This window comes from Sardina pilchardus, chromosome 17 (genome assembly GCF_963854185.1).
Source record: "Sardina pilchardus chromosome 17, fSarPil1.1, whole genome shotgun sequence".
In the NCBI taxonomy this organism is placed as follows: Eukaryota; Metazoa; Chordata; class Actinopteri; order Clupeiformes; family Clupeidae; genus Sardina; species Sardina pilchardus.
In genome coordinates, this window is record NC_085010.1 from 29,385,773 (window position 1) to 29,403,926 (window position 18,154).

At 45.8% G+C, this 18,154-nt stretch overlaps 1 protein-coding gene across 1 annotated transcript; it reads left to right on the forward strand.

Annotated features, from left to right (window-relative positions):
- The first annotated feature begins 873 nt into the window (after positions 1-873).
- nudt4b (nudix (nucleoside diphosphate linked moiety X)-type motif 4b) lies at positions 874-16,722 on the forward strand. Its single transcript, XM_062518375.1, has 5 exons — positions 874-1,217; positions 8,429-8,539; positions 10,521-10,565; positions 10,696-10,783; positions 12,874-16,722. Exons 1-5 carry the CDS (start codon positions 1,122-1,124, stop codon positions 13,080-13,082), a joined length of 549 nt encoding a protein of 182 aa, XP_062374359.1. The 5' UTR covers positions 874-1,121; the 3' UTR covers positions 13,083-16,722.
- Positions 16,723-18,154: the final 1,432 nt, after the last annotated feature.

Here is an 18,154-nt window from a genome sequence, read left to right on the forward strand (position 1 = left end):
TAGCCATAAATAGAGTATATGACCATGGGGCGGGAAGATATTGCCTCAACTTAAAGGCAGGATGTAAAGTAAACACTCAGTTAGAAACACAACCAATCACATTATCATCTATGTTCAATTTTCTTTTGTCATTACTGTCTCTTCAAACAAAGAATACAATGTTATTAATATTATGATTTATAATGTATTATTAAATATATAATGGCAGATTATGTAGCCTATTTTGACTATATATTTCCTTTGTTTTGATAGATTACATATCTACCTATCTATTTTGTGATGACTTGATGAATTGGTCATATGTTTAATCCATGCCTGCCTGGAGACGACTAGGGAGTTGTTGCAGTATCCTATGGTCATTGCATTGGTCACATATAATAGGCCTAAAGATAGTCTTAAATAATTAATTTATTAGTTGTATTGTTGAGTTTGATATAAGAAGTATCCCATGGTTTGGCCTAGGCCTACCATAGGCTACACCAATGTCTATGGGCAGGGGTCTGTCAGCTCTTCAAGGCATACATTTACAGTACTGAGAGTCTACTGTGATTACTAACTTCATGTAGCAGTTAAATTACAGCTGTGATTATGTAATGTAATATGCCTGTAACAACAACACATTAAAACTAATCATGCTTATTTAATTAATTTCCACACATGACAACATCTTGGGCTGAGACTTTTGGTTACAAATTCACTCCAGATCAACAACTTTCTTATAAGAGACGCATTTATCTCGATAACCTGGGTAGCCTACTGTTCGCCTCTAGTGTTGACATTCCGCAACTGCGCATTGGTGACGGGGGTGGGAGGGTATCCACTACACTTAGCCTAGGCTATATACAGGACTGCCCCATAGCTGCCGAGTGCCGACCGTGAAGACTGGCGATATGTCTCTCCGCGAGAAGAAGTGAATCGAGCATCTAATTTGATTGGAGTGAATGGGGAGATATAGAAACGACATCGCACTATTCAGCTACTTCATCTCTGCATTGGACCGTTTTCTCCTACAAATGCGGTTTCTTCCCACTTAGACCTTGACTCGAGTGGTTCAACGTTCGGTGTTTCGCTACAGCCTCTCCTATTCACCGAGGTCGGTAAAGGTGGGAGCAGACTGCATCATGAAGTTCAAACCCAACCAGACCCGAACATACGACGGCGACGGCTTCAAGAAACGGGCCGCATGCCTGTGCTTCAAAAACGAACGCGAGGACGAGGTATGGAGGACAAGATTTCTCAGTGACAGCTCGAAAGGGTTCCTTGCCCGTTCAGTTGATTTGATTCTGTACCCTCGTTCCAAGCGGAATGATTTACTTATGTTGACTTCCTCACCGACCTATTCGCAATATTAACCTACATTTATGAATATCAATCATTTGTATGGTTTATCATTATTTCCTTGCCACCAGTCTAACAGTAGACTGTAGAATGATTACCAAATGTTTCATGCGTAAATGCCATATGAATGTTCACACTGCTGACCATATATCTTAGGTCAATTATGTTATCTTCATTTTTAGCTACTTCTATTACTTCAATGCGTTTTCCATTGCTAGGGGCCAGTCTTTTGTGTGTGGTACACAGCGCCTCTGGCTATCCAGTTTGGGCTAGTTTGAAGCACAACGAAAGGGACGGGGCGCGCTGTTGCATGTCAGCGTTGTGCATTGAACCGGAATATAAGAGTCTATTATGTTACTATCACTTATTTGTCTGCACTTCTTTAAATGCCGATATGACATAGCCATCCAATCGGATTCTGTAATCACATGCATCCAAGCAGATGGTTCGAGCCTATTATCCGTCTCTTGACGCCGAAGTGGCCATGTTACTCGACAGGTTTCTGTAATCGGCTCAGCATCACCGTAGAGAGTAAAATTACGCGTATGCCTTCCCTTTTTATACGTTCATTGTGTTCGTTGCTTTTGCCAATAGTTACGGTTTGCTGTGATGGTCCAAATGAACACCACTGTCTTACTTTCCATCAAGTATAAAGAAGGTTGCCTACGCATAACGCACCATGCTTCCTGGGATAGGATGTCTGCTGTTTAAATTGCCCATGAAGTCCGTCGTTAAATTCAGTGGTCCCCAAGTTAAGTGTAGCATATTTGTCGGTTCATGTTCAACTAGTTTAAGTAGAAAAACAAAGTCATCCTATTTCCAACCACACGTCAATTTGGGAAGGGTAGCCTACCCTACGTCAAAACCTGGCTACGTTTAGTGCAGCGCAAGCGTTGGCAGTGGCTGATTCGAAAACTGCATTATGTAAACTTATCGGTTTAATTATGTAATAGCCCATAGCTCCCTGGCAGGTAATTGAAATCTTAATTTAAAGTTGTTCAGTAATATACAAAGTCTGCAGTAGCATAGTCTACAATCAATGACTCGTAAACCTGTGAGAAAGTAAGCTAATGTGGAACATGAATGTTACTTGCGTCGTCATGCAAGTCTGAACAAACCTCAGGCAACTCCGATTTGGGCTGTCACAAAAATGAAACGAAGCATTTGTGTCATAGCCCCGACGCTGACAGGTTCTGCAAATCCCTGCTCTGTGCTGTAGTTATGCAATCATTTACCCGCAGATGTCCATGCTTTCTTCGAGAGCTACATAACTGCAAGGATGTCATAACACTTATGTGCTCGACTTCCAAGGAACAAGTCTCCATCTCCATTGTATGGTTTATTATTGGACCATTTTCATATGTATTTCAGCCGATGGGGCCATCTGGAATTACATTGATGTTTGTTTTGGGGTACATAGGACTGTTTTCATATGTAGGCTTGTTTTGCTGTTGTGCAGAAATTCAAGAAAATATGGCCAGTGTACAGTATATGAGATGAAGGCAGATTAGTTGGTCATAGTGGTGTCAGTAAGATATGGCTTCATGGAATGTCTGACTTCAACTCTGAGTGGTTTTTAATTAACTTCCTTGTTGCTACATTTTCATTGCTTGGTGCCAGTCATTACAGTCTAACATCAACTGCACAACCATGTTGTATTTGTTTACAGTAAATGGAGCAAATTGATACATTCTGCACCATTGTAATGAATTTGTTTTGTTTTGGAGTTATTTTGTTATTATATTCAGTTGGCCTATCTGAGATGAAGGCCTCGGTATCTGCAGTGTGTCTTATCTAGTGTGAGGACTAGGTCAGCGTTCATCACAGTTTTGAATTCATGCCGTGGATGCACAGAGTGTCACTAGTACAACAATAGAGTTCCTCCCTCAGCTGAATAACAAGACCCAGCAATGGTCAGAGTGCCAATCTCGTTAAAGTCAGCGTACCGGTATATGCCCGTGGCACCTTCTCAGCGTAACAAAATAGGCATCTTGAAAAGACAGCATTGCTCTGAAGGTGGAGAAGTCAGATATTCAGATAAACATATGCAAGCCTGGACTCACTTCATGTTTGTGAGCGCCAGGATTCATTAACCTGTCAGTCCGTTGGCACCTCCTTGGCGACAGGGTTAGGGAGATGTTTTCCTTCAGCCGATTGTCAGACACAAGCAGGTGGTCTGAATCGGAGCTGGCGGTGGTGTGTCTAGGCATTGTTCAGCGGAGAAAGGATCTGCGACACAGCTCAGGGGGATCAGTGACAGCAATCAAGCTCAGGTGAGGTTAAACAGGAAATATACCTTTCAAAGGGTCAGGGTCAGCTGACAACAACACAAGCTGGAGAATAAATGCGAGTCACGAGGGTTTGGGAGTGGAAAGTGGAAGACTGTCTGTGTGGTTTCTGAGGTGGATTCTAGGGGGTTTTGGCTGGTTCAGGACTGACCCTCTTCTGTGGCGGCTTGATCAAACTAGATCAGGCTGCAAACAAGCGCTAGTCAGCGTGTCACAAGGTTTTGTTGACTGTTTTGAAGCTGGAGGTCATTTATTTTGCAGGGCAGTGAGATTATGAAGCACAATATAGGTCAGTGTATTGATTAGACCGAGGCTGAGGAGTTTGGCCAAGACAAACGGTATTTATGGGCCATTGTGCAGTTCACAGAAGATACGGTCTGGAGTTATGGGCAAATGCAAGTCAGAATCAATACAACCCATCTTGGATTTCAACTCATAATCATCTATACCTGTGAACTTGCTAAGTGTTTCCAACGAGATTTATTATTTGGGGCTTATTAACTGTGTCTCCAAAGTTTGCAGATAATCTAATAAAAAAAAAAAAAATGCAACCATTCGTGGCTCGCTTGTTTAGATGTGATATGAAGCTACTGCATGGCACACATCACTGGCGAACATCAGGGTTTCACTCCGTTTCACTCCTTTGAAGGGATTCCTGAGAACACCTTTCTCTGGGGTATCTGTCCCCACGCTAAAGACTTTCTCCTGGTGCATCCCAGGTGCTAATCTGCTAAGCAGTGCTAATGCTGTAGTGAATCTTCAGCGGTGGGGGCCGTTGTGACTCCCTGTCCAGCACTCAGACCTTTAGGTTGGGGGGGCGGGTTGTGGAGGGGTGGGGTAACTGCACACCCATTTCGCTGTGACATTTAGGAGATGGGTTTATTTGACAGCCGCCGGCGTTCCCTCGTCATGTTTCCCTCCCAGGCACAGATTAGGTGTTTATTTCCTGCCTGGATTCCTGGCAGAGTTTTGGAAACAGAGGGGTGCCTTGGTGGGAGTTGCTACATCCACAGTCCCCGCTGTTTTTTTCCATGCCTGTGCAGGCTGTCTGCCGTGGGTTAGCCTGTGTGTGTGTGTGTGTGTGTGTGTGTGTGTGTGTGGAGGGGGGTTGTAAAAGAGGGTTTTCTCACCTTTGCAATAAATGTGCGGGGAGTGGTTTCCGCAAAACAGGATTGGATAACACAGAGGTATGGTGAAAGCCCTGGCCATGTAACACTCACATGGCATGCTGTGGAGCAAGGGTCTGACGATAATGAAGGTAAACTAGGGTAGGAAGTTATTCATTCGCCTTAGGAATCGCAACCCTAAACATTTGCGTTCACTTCCTGTCGGTTCAAGCTCCAAATTGTCCAAGTACACGAAATTCAACTTCACACCCCTGTGTTGGCGAGGTATTCCGAGCTCTCTGCCCGGCGCTCGGCTTGGCACATTGCTGGGAGGCGCATCGCTGTCCATATTCAGCAGGAATATGCTAGACTGCGTTCCTGCCCCCCCCCTCCTCCCCCCTCCCCTTGGCCTTCTCGTCATGCCTCCTGCACCTTTCAGCTCTGGTCTCCCCCTCCGCCCCCCTCTATCAGCACACACACACACACACACACACACACACACACACTCTCACACACTCACACACACTCACACACACAGTCCTGCCTGCATTACATCAGAGGCACTGCGCCCACCAGTTACTGCTGAGACGCCACAGTTTTCTGCAGGCGGAAAAAAGCCTTTTTACTGCCGGACTATTGATTAACCCTGACAGATAGACAAGTCGTTCTTTCTTTCCTTCTTTCTTTCTTTCTTTCTTTCTTTCTACCTTTCTTCTTTTTTTCTCTCTCTCTCTCATTTTCTCTGTTAAGCCTTCCTATTTCTTCATGTGTCCCTATGTTAATGGCCGGGCAGAGTTTGTAACCAAGACATACGTAGACGATAGGGAATGTTGGACTAAGCGCAGAGTGTAGAATGGCCTTATCATTATTTCCACATAGCTTAGATAATACCGAATAACTGATACCAGCTGGATGTAGGTTATTGGTTGTTTTTCTGTTGTCATGGCACAGGTATGTGTCGCAAAGAACATAAAATGACCCAGTTTTCTGCTGTACAGTATGCAATGGGTAAACCTTTTAGATAACGTGAGGTCTGGTAGGATCATGACATAATAGCTTCCCCATTAATCAATTGCGAGTGGCAGGAGTCTGTCTGTGCGTTTTGTGGGGTGGAATAGTGGCATCGCGGGGTTGGCGTCAGGTCGCACGCACTGGCCTCTGGGAGCGTTCCAGCAATCACTATTTTCAGCGCTTTGCTTGGGTCATTTGAGGCAAATTCGTTTCAAATTCAATCGTTGTCAGGAAGCAAACCGGCATGCAGTGTCTAGTCTGAGGGGGGCAATCCAGGTCCTCGTCCCTAACGTGTGTGACGACGTGTTGTGACAGTGTCGTCTCCACACAACAGGCACAGCAGAGTGCAAATATGAGGCTTGAACACCCCCTCATAAACTCATCTGTGTGTGTTCATTTCCGCCTTGTGAAACCCTATAAAGCTATCAGTTGGAATATAAATGTCAGCGGCGTATTTGTTTGACCTGCGTCAGACCGGCTCAGAGACAACCTTGGCCTGCCACTCAGACATATAGGTGGGCCGTACACCCCAGAGCCCCTCCCCTATCGATTGATCCCGCATATGAACTGGACTTCCCCCCCAGCGTCTGGACGTACACAATTCCGATTCAGTAGGCCATAAGTCCTGGCTGGAATGCTAATGACGGCCATCAGGGCCCGGTCATAAATAGGCTGCTGTCGGCTGTGGCTTTGGCCGGGGATTTTGTTTGTCTTTTCTCGAGGGCCGTTCCGGCTCGCCCTGCCATGTGCCGCTGATCCCCTTCGGCCCGAACGTGCGCGGCGGGCGAAGTAGGCCAGGCACCTGCTTGGGTTTGCGATGTTTCCTGGTCCCGTAGGTATGTACCCGTACACAAAAATAACCCGCTGCTGTCACTCCGTCTGCGCCAGGAAAAGCCAGGTGCCGAGGCCCCCCGAGCCGTGACCCGAGGGCCCGAGGGAGAGCGAGAGGGAGAGAAGGTGACACGTGCTCCCTGCGTGAGCGAGAGCGAGTGAGCGAGCGAGGGAGGGCTGGGCAGGGCTGAGGCGGCAGACGATCCAGCTTCTCTCCCGCATCAATCTCCACAATCCCATTAGCGGCTGCCTTAAGAGAGCGGCATCAGCGGCACCTCAAGGCCACCGACCCCCCCTGCTGGCCGGGGGCGGATTAGCCGCCTGACGGACGGAGGAGTGTGCCGCGGCTACGCTAAGCTAAGCTAAGCTAAGCGTCCGTCACGCTCCCGGCCTGCGTCCTGCGCTCCATCTGCCCTTTCACAGGTGACGCCGGAGCCCGGCGCTCAGCAGGGGTTTAGCGCTCAGGTGAAAGGCAGCAGAGATGGTACCAGGTGCCTCATGCCTGCACTGCACTGCACTGCACTGCCCTGCCCTGACGCCTTTGGCTCTCAGCCATGATGGGGTACGGTAGTGCAAAAGGGAAACACGTTGTTTTTCAGACAGGTTTTGACTAAACCATATGTAATGTAGGCACTAAGAGGTCATACTCTTTGGTGAAGATGTGTGAAATGTATGGATCTTGCTTCATTGTGTGTGTGAAATGTGAAAATATGTGTGTGTGTGTGTGTGTGTGCGTGTGAGTGAGTTTGTGAGCGTGTGAAGTATGTGTGTGTGTGTGTGTGTGTGTGTGTGTGTTGCAGGAGGAAAATGCAGCAGCAGTCTCATCTGATCTATGCGTCTGAGTGTGTGTCAGCTGCAGAGAGTGGCGTAATTTAAGATCAGTCGCCTGTTCCAACAGCATCTGCAGGATTTGATCAGGGTTAGCATTAGCCACCTGTCCCAAGCCCCAGGCAACAGAGGCCGATACTGTATTAGCACGACATCACCATCCACTCGTCTGACCCATTTACAGATGTGTTATATCTGGTGGCACACTAACAGATGTGTTGCTACAATGTGTTATCTCCACTACTGGGTGCAGTTCAGCATTTTCAGGATCGTCATTCAGTAGATGCTAATGGAGATATCAAGACAATTATTTTTGGCACTAAATGTTGATTGGTATGTAGCCACTTCTGATAACCTGGCGTGCCCAGGACTGAATTTGACCTCAGCCACTGACCCCGTGACCTTCAGCACTTAAGGTCGGGGTGTTTATGACGACGTGACTGTGGGTGAAAATCCCCAAGCATGCTAAGAAGACACTGCAAGCAGTATTTTGTATCTGACCCCATGTGACCTTAAAATCCCGTAACCTTGAATATCAAATCAGTCAATCAATGCCTTAGTGATTCAGTGTGCTAGGTGTTATGAACATCCCTCAGCCTGCCTGGGAGATATCGTGTAAACACTTTGCCATTATGAATGGACCCTTGCACATATGGACGCTCGTCGTGGGCAAACACTCGGACAAACAACCGGAGAATGACCCGTCCACAGCAGATGGAGGCATAATTAGCACCTCTTATTACTCCCATTCTGTCATCTATTGACTACCTGGACACATCAGGAGCTCCCACTCCCAGGAATACATGAGACTATCTTCACACGTTCCAGTCCATCCAGTGCCATGGTCTCAGGGCAACTCAATATCAGATGCATCGCGATGAGAACATTCAGGCCTAGTAGGAACTGGAGCAAATACCAGGCCACATAGCACAGCAAACCTCCTCCTGCTTGCTTGACCCTGCTCTCGTTTCTGCCACCCAGAGGTTGACTCATGTTGTTGTTGTTGTTGTTGTTGTTCCATGTCAGGTGTTGCTGGTGAGCAGCAGTCGGCACCCGGACCAGTGGATCGTCCCCGGGGGAGGGATGGAGCCGGAGGAGGAGCCTTGTGGGGCCGCCGTGCGGGAGGTGTTCGAGGAGGTCCGTGTCTGCCCTATACATCACACTAATGCACAGTTGGCTCTGCTCGCACTCTAACAGGCCTATACGCCGTCACATGACCACAGAAGTGGCGCGCCACGGGCTCTCAAATCATTTGAACATCCGAAGAACATTCCAGATATTTTTACTGTTGTTGTTTTATTATTATTGTCATACCAGTAGGGCTAAATCAATTGAATCTTAGCACACACCGATGGTGAATGTCATCATGAAATGGATCCGCCGTCACAATCACACCTCTGTTTGATGTTTATTGCTGTTTGTTGGTGATCATGGTGATGTGAGGCCGTCTGTACACAGAGAGGCGCAGGGCGGCGGGGTGTGTGATTGCTGCCCTTCTTAAGCATGGGCTAGGTCACTTATCCTGACCTCCTAGCAGCAAAGTGTTACTTTCGGCACTGGCCAAGTCTAAATCCAACACTCTCCCTGGCGAGCTCACGCGGTGCCCATCACACCTGTCCGCTTGATGCCCCTGTAATTCACAGTAACGTCATCGATCTGCCACGGAGCGGAGGTGTGCGAACATACTGTAGCGCACGGCACGCCTGTCCCAGCAGGACCCTCAAACCTAGCGCTGCGCTGCGCTGGCTAATTTTCCGTAGCTTAGCTATAGCTACTCTGTGTAATTTAATGCATGCGGAATATTTAAAGTCCATATGTACTGTAAGCCACAGTGTAGATGACAGGGATTGAGTGGTTGAATCATTTGACCAGTTTGTCTTGTCAACGGCAGCGTCATGTTTCGTGTCATGGTCAGATCAGACTTGTTCATGTGGAGTAGCATGTCTCTAAATGAGCGTTAAGTGCAGATCACAGTGTCCTGCGCTTCCCCAATATGGAATATAGAGGTCAAAGGGAAGTTGACCGAGGTCTTGGAGTGTATCATAACTCCCAGCCCCTGAATGACCTTGTCGCCACGCCAACGTCAGCAAGCTAATATTGGCCCTTGTGCTAGATTCCTGCGCATTTACAGGCCTCCATGACTGGCCTGGCCCTGCTTCCCTCTCTTCAGCTCCAGACCGCTGTAGACAGAGGTTCAGTAACTCAACCTGGGCCCCGCCGACATAGCTGAGGTCAGGGTTATGGCAGGGATGTGGTTGGGGACCACATCCTCACCCCATCCTCACCTGTCGATGTGGAGGTCTTGACCCACTTTTGGTTCAACATTCTTCACACTCCCACCCAACTGTGACTTGATACTGAGATGGAAATATTTCATTATGGGATACATAGTGTACACATAGATCAGATTCAGATGAGTATAGTTTAATGTTCAACTCTCAAAAGTTGCATTAAGATAAGACAGAATCCTGAACGGTCGAGTTCAGGTTTAACCCCATTCAATTGGCTAGTAGCGCTGGCTAGAGTGTATCTCCACCTTTAATATTTGGCAAACAAGCAATAATAAAAGAACGTTTTTTGTGTGTTTTGAGTGTGTTTGCCTTGTTGGTGGGAATGCTGCATGGTTAGCTATGGCCATGTGGGATGAATGCAGCTCACAAACCTGCAAGTGAAAACTGAGCCATTTCTTAAACTTGCTTCATCCTTAAACAGCCCCATATTTGTGTTTTGGCAAGTATGGTGGTTCAGGGAAGAAGCTGCTGATCTTTTGAAGCCTGGTTTCCCAATTACAGGATATTGTGTTCAACAAACACTGACCACAGAATAGTGGTTTGGCACCACTCCTCTACACTTGTGAGAAATACCATTGGCTTTTAATTAGATTATGGACATCTTGAAGTATTTGCGTCTTGACATGACTTGGGAATTAAGGCCCATGTGGAGTGTTTTTAAGGATGGGATCTGAAGATTTTTGAAAGTTTTATGAGAGCAATTGTAATGTTTGGGCTGCATTGATGTGTTTTTTTATAGCTTCATGTTTTACCACCACAATTCCTTTCCTTAGCTTGTGTGACAAAAGTTTTCAACTCAACTTTTAAATGGCTTCTCTTGTCCGCAGGCTGGGGTAAAAGGCAAGCTGGGTCGTTTGCTGGGAGTCTTCGAAGTAAGGTTTAATCTCATTTCAAATGTTCACGATGAGATGTTGTGTATTTTCTACCATCGCACTTCTGCTTTTGTGTGCTTCTACTTACTACTTGCACGGTTTTAACACTGTTTTTATTTGAATCTCAAAGCAGAACCAAGACCGTAAGAATCGGACTTATGTTTACGTCTTGACTGTGACTGAAACCTTGGAAGCCTGGGAGGATTCAGTCAACATTGGTAAGTTTATAGTTTACAGACATGTCTATTTATTTTCCTTTATTAGCGATAACGCACACAGTGATAGGAAATGAGGTCATGCCTCTCTGAGCTGTTGTGTTGCTCCTCCATCTTGTATTTGAAGCAGATATCACTTTAAGAGAGAGAGAGAGCGCAAAGGTCAGATGGCTCTCGGAGAGTTGTTAAGCCCTGTATATCCTTGACTTTTCACAACACTCCAAACGAGTGTGCAGTGTGCCAGCATTGGCTGGCCTTGACAGAGCATCTCACGTGGCCTGCCTGGTCTCGTTTACCGCATAAATCTCGGGCTTTAATTGGGGTTTGCTGTGTCATGGCGGGTATTAACACAGGAAGCCTCAGTATCTATAGAAGGTCTGCCCTCTATATATTAAATATCACAGCTCACAGACGTAAATGCGGCACGTGGCACTGTTTGGATGCTTAACCAGATGGAGACACCCACAGAAGCATATTCTTTAGAATTGAATATAGACTGACAGTGTGGGGATTGGGGAGGAGGTGTTAGAACCAGAGGCGGACATCCCGGGTTCAGAAAGTAAAAGTCCTGCCAAGTATTTGATCCAACCATTTAGTAAACCAGCTCATCTGAATTAGTAGCCAGGTAGATCAGATCATTAGTGATCACCTGTGTAAAGTGCACAGGTACTTCCTGGAACGGGGATGTCCGTCTCTGGTTAAAACTGGCTCAAGTTCTTGTGGCAAAGGCACAACATGAGAGAGTGGTCAGATATTCTACTGAATGATTACTGGTTCCTGGAACAAATGGTCCTGATCCAGCCTACCATGTGTCTGTTGTTATCTGAATGTTTATGCCTTATGTATTTGCAAACTCAATACACTGTGCTGTCATTGCCACTTGTCATTGCCAGGATCTCAGTAGACTACATTACCAAAACAGCTTCCCGAGGGCTCCGTTACATATCACGTACACAGACCTTTTCTGTTCTTGTACTTCGTCTCACTTAACACCCCCTCGTTCAGCCAGACTCAAATGCTACCGCTCCTCAAATGGCAACAAGTTGTCTTGGATGCCAGGTGGTCCACCCAACTCAGGGAGCACAAAGATCTCCTGTTGTCCACTTTTCCCTCACCTGCCCTGACCCGGAGGACCAGTGGCCAGACTTTAATAGCCTGTGGTCCACTTGCCCATCTGACTGCCTGTGTGTGTTTAAGGGTCTTTGGTATTATTTGCCCTCAATGGTGCCTTCTAGGCAGCACTGCCTTCAAGGCACTACTCCCCTCAGTTTAGGGGTAGGATGAGGGTTGAGGGGGTTAAGGTTAGGAATAGGGTAAAGGTAGTGCCTTTTAGGCTGTGCTGCCTGGAAGGTGCCGTTGGGGGCAAAAAAACACCATTGAGCGTGTTTAAGGGCCTGGCTGTGTTGAAAGTAAGGGGTTAGTGGAGGCCTGGCTCAACACTTGTGCCTTTTCCTCCTTTTGGATCCTCCACAGTCTTGTTCCCACATAACATTTATAAATCTGGAAGATCTAAATTCTTTCACAAGTGGGACTCTAGCTCACACCTTGTTCTCACATGTTAGTTCTAATGGTTTGGTCTGTTCTTGGCACAGCGGTGGGGAGGCAGAACATTTGCTGAAACACAAGAACCCTGTCCTCTCTGTTTACCAACAAGTATCCCAGTAATCATAAACCAGCCCTATTTGTAGACGCTCCCTTGCGGGGGCCCCCAGTCATCTTGCAGTGTGGTGTCAGTGTTGTGCAGGCACTTGACTTGTCAGCGTCCTGCGCCGAATGCTGGAATAGTTTTCTTTCGCTGATATCAATACATCTGCACACGTGCACATTGCTCTCTGGTCATCCGTTTGAATTTCTATTGACGCGTTTCCTTGCACGAGGTAACAGACTAAACTAAAGCAGATTAAACACACCCAACCTCTGCCAAATCTTTTGCAATGCGTTGAGTCAGCTGATTTGAATATATCAAGCTCTTGCTGTCAGCTTTTATTTCTGTGTCATTTCTATATCGCTATAAGGGACTCTATGTTGAATCCCCCAGTAGACTGGCAAGCAGGTTTACATGACAGTCACATGCCCTCTGTCTCCCCCTGCAGGCCGGAAGAGGGAATGGTTCAAGGTGGAGGAGGCCATCAAGGTGCTGCAGAGCCACAAACCCGTCCACGCCGAATACCTCCGGCGGTTACGCCTGAACTGCTCCTCCAATTCCAACGGCAACTCGCTCCTCAACCCGATCCCCATCAACGACCTTGGGCCTCGCTTCAGCAACCCCCAACCCTCTGTCCTGGGGACCTCCTGTAGATAGGACTGCAGAGGTTCCCCCTCCCCTACCCCCCTCATACACACACACACACACACACACACACACACACACACACACACACACACACACATCCCAGCAGTCAGGATGCCATGAAGCCATGGTGCCACCTCTGTTTGGACCATCTTCTCAGAAACATATCTGTACAGTTGGGAGCTAATGCAAAAACCCCACCACCTGACACCACCGACGGTTGCATGAACCCGCCAGTCACCCCCCGCGCGGCCGCCGATGCCGTAGACGCACCACTCCTCACCTCACGTCACCTCACCCCGGCCGTGTCATCTCACGATGTCTGAACTGGATCCAAACCAAAGCCATAGGCGCGGGGCGGGGCGGCACTGTGCTCAAGGTCAGGGGGTGGAAGAATGCCTTAAATGAGTTCCCCCTTTGCGGTCGGTTTTTCGGGGGTCAGTGCTAAGTGTTCTTGATGATTGTTAGAGAAGAATGTTGAGTTTACAGTCCAGAATGGGGAAGAGAGTTTGGAAGGGACTTGTGGGTTTTTTTTGTGGGGAAACAGTCGTAGAGAAGTCGACCGCAGCGGTGTCCGGAATTTTGTGCCAGAATATGAGGATCCCACTTGGATCGTCTTTCCCCCTCAAATGGCGGACGGACCGCATGTCAGCGCACGGTCAAGGGGGAGCATGTGACGAGACCCCCCAGGTTGCACAAGGAGCGCAGCGTGACGCGGTGGTGAAGAGGTGGAAGTTGGATGAGGCTCGACCCCGTGGACCTTTCGCAGGGGTGGGCTTAGGTCATTGCCTTGGGAGTGATGAAAGATCTACCTCAGTGTGATGGATTCTGGGTAGGCTGGCTTTGTCAGCCGACTCCCTTTTGGACCCTGTTGCTGAGCTGAAAATAACTGAGGACGCGAGTGAGAACGTAGTTTGTTGTGTTTTGTGCTGCTCTACGATGTAAACAAAAAAAAACACAAAAAAAAATGTACCCAGTCTACTCTCAGGCTCGAGGCATTCCCCAGTCACTCAGTCCTAGACCACCTAAGTTCTTAAGTCCCTCACCTTAAAAGAGATGATTCAGCAACAGCTTCACAGATAAACGTTGACCATCATTGTGACCTTAATAGTTAACAGCTGTTGATAGAACATTTATATCATGGAAAGAATGCTCGGTAATCACAGACCACAACATTAATCACAAAATTCATTCACAGCTCACATTGTGGGGGACAAAAACATCTGCTGTCACTGGAACCTAAGCACACTGATATAAACTCTGGCAGCGCGACACATAGGCTTAATCCAACCCAATCTGAAACTTCTTTTGTGGGTCTTTGGAACTCCATTATTTTCCGTCCACTGTACATCTGGCAAAGTGTCCACGCATAGCTATGCAGCGCTGCTTTTAGCTAATGTTCCATTTGCATATTTAGACCCTGTAGCCTGAGATAGCCTCAGGAGAGCCTGCTGCTCTTTTGGCTGACCAGTCCCTCCATCTCCTCCAAAACCATTCACTTAACATTTGGCAGCAAACACACTGTCCCTAAACACTCCCTTTTATCAGTGTCACAGCACGTTCCCCAACTGTGCACAGAGTTAAATAAATAACTAGCGAGCCCTTTAGCGTCACTTAGCGGCTAGCCTTTGTGCACTTCCATTGAGCGACCCTGGGAAAATATGAAATAATAAGCACCATGGATTCATGTGTTTTTTTTTTTTTTTTTATCTATTATTACGTCCAAACAAAAGTAACTCTCAAGGCATCCCTTTAACAGTTTGCCCATTTACTTGTTGAATTCCCGAGACTTAAGCGGTCTACTCTGTTCCTCAATGCAGTCATTCAGTTCTTTAGAATTTGAATTTGAATTGTTGAATGGGAAGCGACTCCCTTGCCTAAAAGAAAAGAAAAGAGAAGTGAAGGACAGACTCAACAAATGTTATGTAAATATTCCAAAGGAAAGATGAAGATAATGTGAGTGTGTTCTTTTTTTTTTGGAAATGCAAAGTGTATTAATCTTACTCTGCTGAATAACTTTTCTATTCTTTTTTTTCTAATGATGTAAAAAAAAAAAAAAAAAAACTGACAGGAGAAGACTGTGATGAACTCTATTGTAAATGTGTGTATTTTCTCAAAGGTTAAGTGTCATACCTTCGTCAGAGGGTATCTTAGCAACACCCCCCACCACCAACACCAACACAAACGCCATCACAAACACGCGATGTGATGCTCCTTCAGAGTGCTCTTAAAGGGGAAGTGTTTGGCATTGTCTGGCCACCACATAGGAGGCCTTAAATGGATGAGAATGTAAAGGCTGTAGTACTGTATACTGTGGGGGAGGTTGTATTAGTTCAGGTTCCTCCAAAAGGAATGGAATTCCAGTAGGGGGCAGAAGAGTTCCTTTCTGCAGGACTAACTGTTGACTGTAAAGTGCTAGGTCCGAGGTGTCTGTCACATTATAGGGCCTCACGTTTGACCCTCAGAGGCCTGTCCAACTGTTACACTACACTCCCTTCCCGAGAAACCAGCCGCTGTTGAGACAAGGCAACCAGTAGGCTTCAAATTTGCTGGGTCCTGTATGCGGGGATTGTTACCTTTAATTCCGACAGAATTCTCAAGGAAATCATTGTGAGTTAGAGCTGCAGATGATCAAACTTTTATATATATGTAATTTATTTGTATGTGTAAATGAGTTTTTATCTGACATTAATGATTGCTCTAATGACGTCTGTTGAATGGATAATTAGTGTTATGAAAATGACGAAGTTATTATGAAATTATGAAAATGATTTGTGTTTGTTTGTGCTCCATTGCAAGTTTGGACACAGCTAGTAAATGACAATTGTATTAATATGATGTCCTTTCACCTCTTTCCTTTCTGATTGGAAAACTCAAACTCATGCAGTTTTATCAGTCCAGTCTGTTTGGGTCGGGGTACTAAAGCAAGAGACTCCCAGTGCCAAGTTGTCCAATACATGATGGAGTGACATAGTCTGCAATATACCACCTCCCCTCTCTAAAGCATTGCCTTCTCAGAATGTCTGCTGTGGGCCTGGAAATATGGTTCACAATATATTACCTACATTGCTGGTACTTGTAAATATAATAATTTCTACTGCAGTAGATCAGCACCTTCAGATAGAGCTAATACCTGGAGACGAGTGTTTGTGTGTGTGTGTGTGTGTGTGTGTTGTGTGTGTGTGTGTGTGTGTGTGTGTGTGTGTGTGTGTGTGTGTGTGTGTGTGTGTGTGTGTGTGTGTGTGTGTGTGTGTGTGTGTGTGTGTGTGTGTGTGTGTGTGTGTGTGTGTGTGTGTGTGTGCGTGCGTGTATGAATGTGAGTGTGTGTGAGTGTGCGTGTAAGCGTGCATGCGTGTGTTTGTGTGTGCGTGCGTGTGTGTGATGGTCCTGGTTGCCACGGAGACAGGTGTGTGGGCGGTAGAATCAGGAGCCCTGTTGCTGATGTGAATGTCGTATGCCACTGATTAGACTGTAGGAGTGAATGTGGCTGCACTGTCCTGTCTATCAATGCAAAGTGGATGAATCCCCTCTCTCTTTTTTTCTCTGTCTCTCAGTCTAGTCAAATGCTAATATGTACAGTTGTCAAAATCAGACGTGTTGATCAGTCCCTCAAAAAGACTGTATCATATTTTAAGTGAACTTTCATTAAAAAGGGAAATACTTGATGAACTGTATCTTGTCTCTGTCAATGATTCTCAGTTTCTGAATTTATAAGGGAAGTGGTTAACATTGTGTTGGACAGATAACAGAATATATTTAACTTAACAGATAACATTATACTAATAGCATTTTATTTGCAGACAAAGTTATTTCCTCGGGTTATCATTAAATTAGTTTTAAATCTGCAAAGGTACCATTTGGCTGACACTGTATTTCAAGATTATTTTTTTTATATTTTATAGTCCATCTATTATGTTAAATTCACACTGGAAAAAAAACCCTGCTGGATTTACTTTTGTGTGTACATTGGTGGCGAAATGTCTAGAACTAGTCTAGCAGTAGTAACTGACAAACCCTCTTTTCCTTTTTTGCCAGTATAACTAACTTACTTGATTCAGTTAGAAGAATGGATTGCTCAATTTGAATGACACAATTAGGTTACATATATTTAAAAACTAGACTGTTTATGTAATTGTAACATAATATGGTGCAGTAGCTAAAACGTCACTGAATAAATTCTTAAAAACCTGAAATGTAATTAAAAAGAAATCAAAGAAATAGGCCTAGACATTTTGAGACCTTGATACCCTTTGAACTGAACTAGAGATAGATTTACTGTATGTCATGACATTACTTTTCTACTCAGCAATTTAAGGGTCCCAACTCAGACCTCCTAATACGGTTATTCCCAGATCTTACCACAAGAGGACAGCATTTTGAGGTAAATGAATGAGCAGTAGGCTACAATGACGAGATCTCATGAAGATCACCCTGTATACTGTACACTGCTCTTCAAAAGTGTGGGGTCACTTAGAAGCTTCCATTCCACTCCATATAGGCAGTTTCTTGGTCTTTTAAGCCCCCAACGTTGTCTTGAAGGCAGCACTGCCTGGAGGGTGCAAGGATTAGGCATGGGTTAAGGTTAGGGTTAGGGTTATAGGATTAGGTGCCTTTAAGTCAATGGTGCATGGCAGCAGTGCCTGGAAGACGACGTTGGGGGCTTAAAACACCATCGAGCATGATACTGTAGGCACTAGGCACAATAGTTTACTGCTTCTTCCCTACAGAGGTGCTTTGGGTCACTGTCCTCTTCTTGTAGGAAATTGTCTCCAATCAAGCACCATCCACAAATTGTGCCATGGTATTGCAAACTGGAGCGACTGCCTTCCTTCTTCAAATGTCTTTAATCTATAGTGCAAATTCCAAAAGAACAATGGATAGCCTACACTTAAGGAGAAAGCTCTTTGTTTTTGGTCATTTGTGCCTTTAATCTAACCCACAATATGATTCTCCAGATGCTCATCTCATTTAAAGAAGGTCAGTTCAATTGATTTGGTAATCAGCGGAGCAGCTTAGCTCAGCTAACATAATTGCAGACGGGTTTTCTAATGATCAGTATCATAAACTCAGTTGATTGTGCCTCT

Bases quoted from the DNA above. Each gene is read 5' to 3' on its own strand.
- nudt4b (XM_062518375.1), top strand. From the start codon at position 1,122: ATGAAGTTCAAACCCAACCAGACCCGAACATACGACGGCGACGGCTTC. The intron at 8,540-10,520 runs GTCCGTGTCTGC...TCTTGTCCGCAG, and splicing joins TGCGGGAGGTGTTCGAGGAG to GCTGGGGTAAAAGGCAAGCT. The intron at 10,566-10,695 runs GTAAGGTTTAAT...TGAATCTCAAAG, and splicing joins GTTTGCTGGGAGTCTTCGAA to CAGAACCAAGACCGTAAGAA.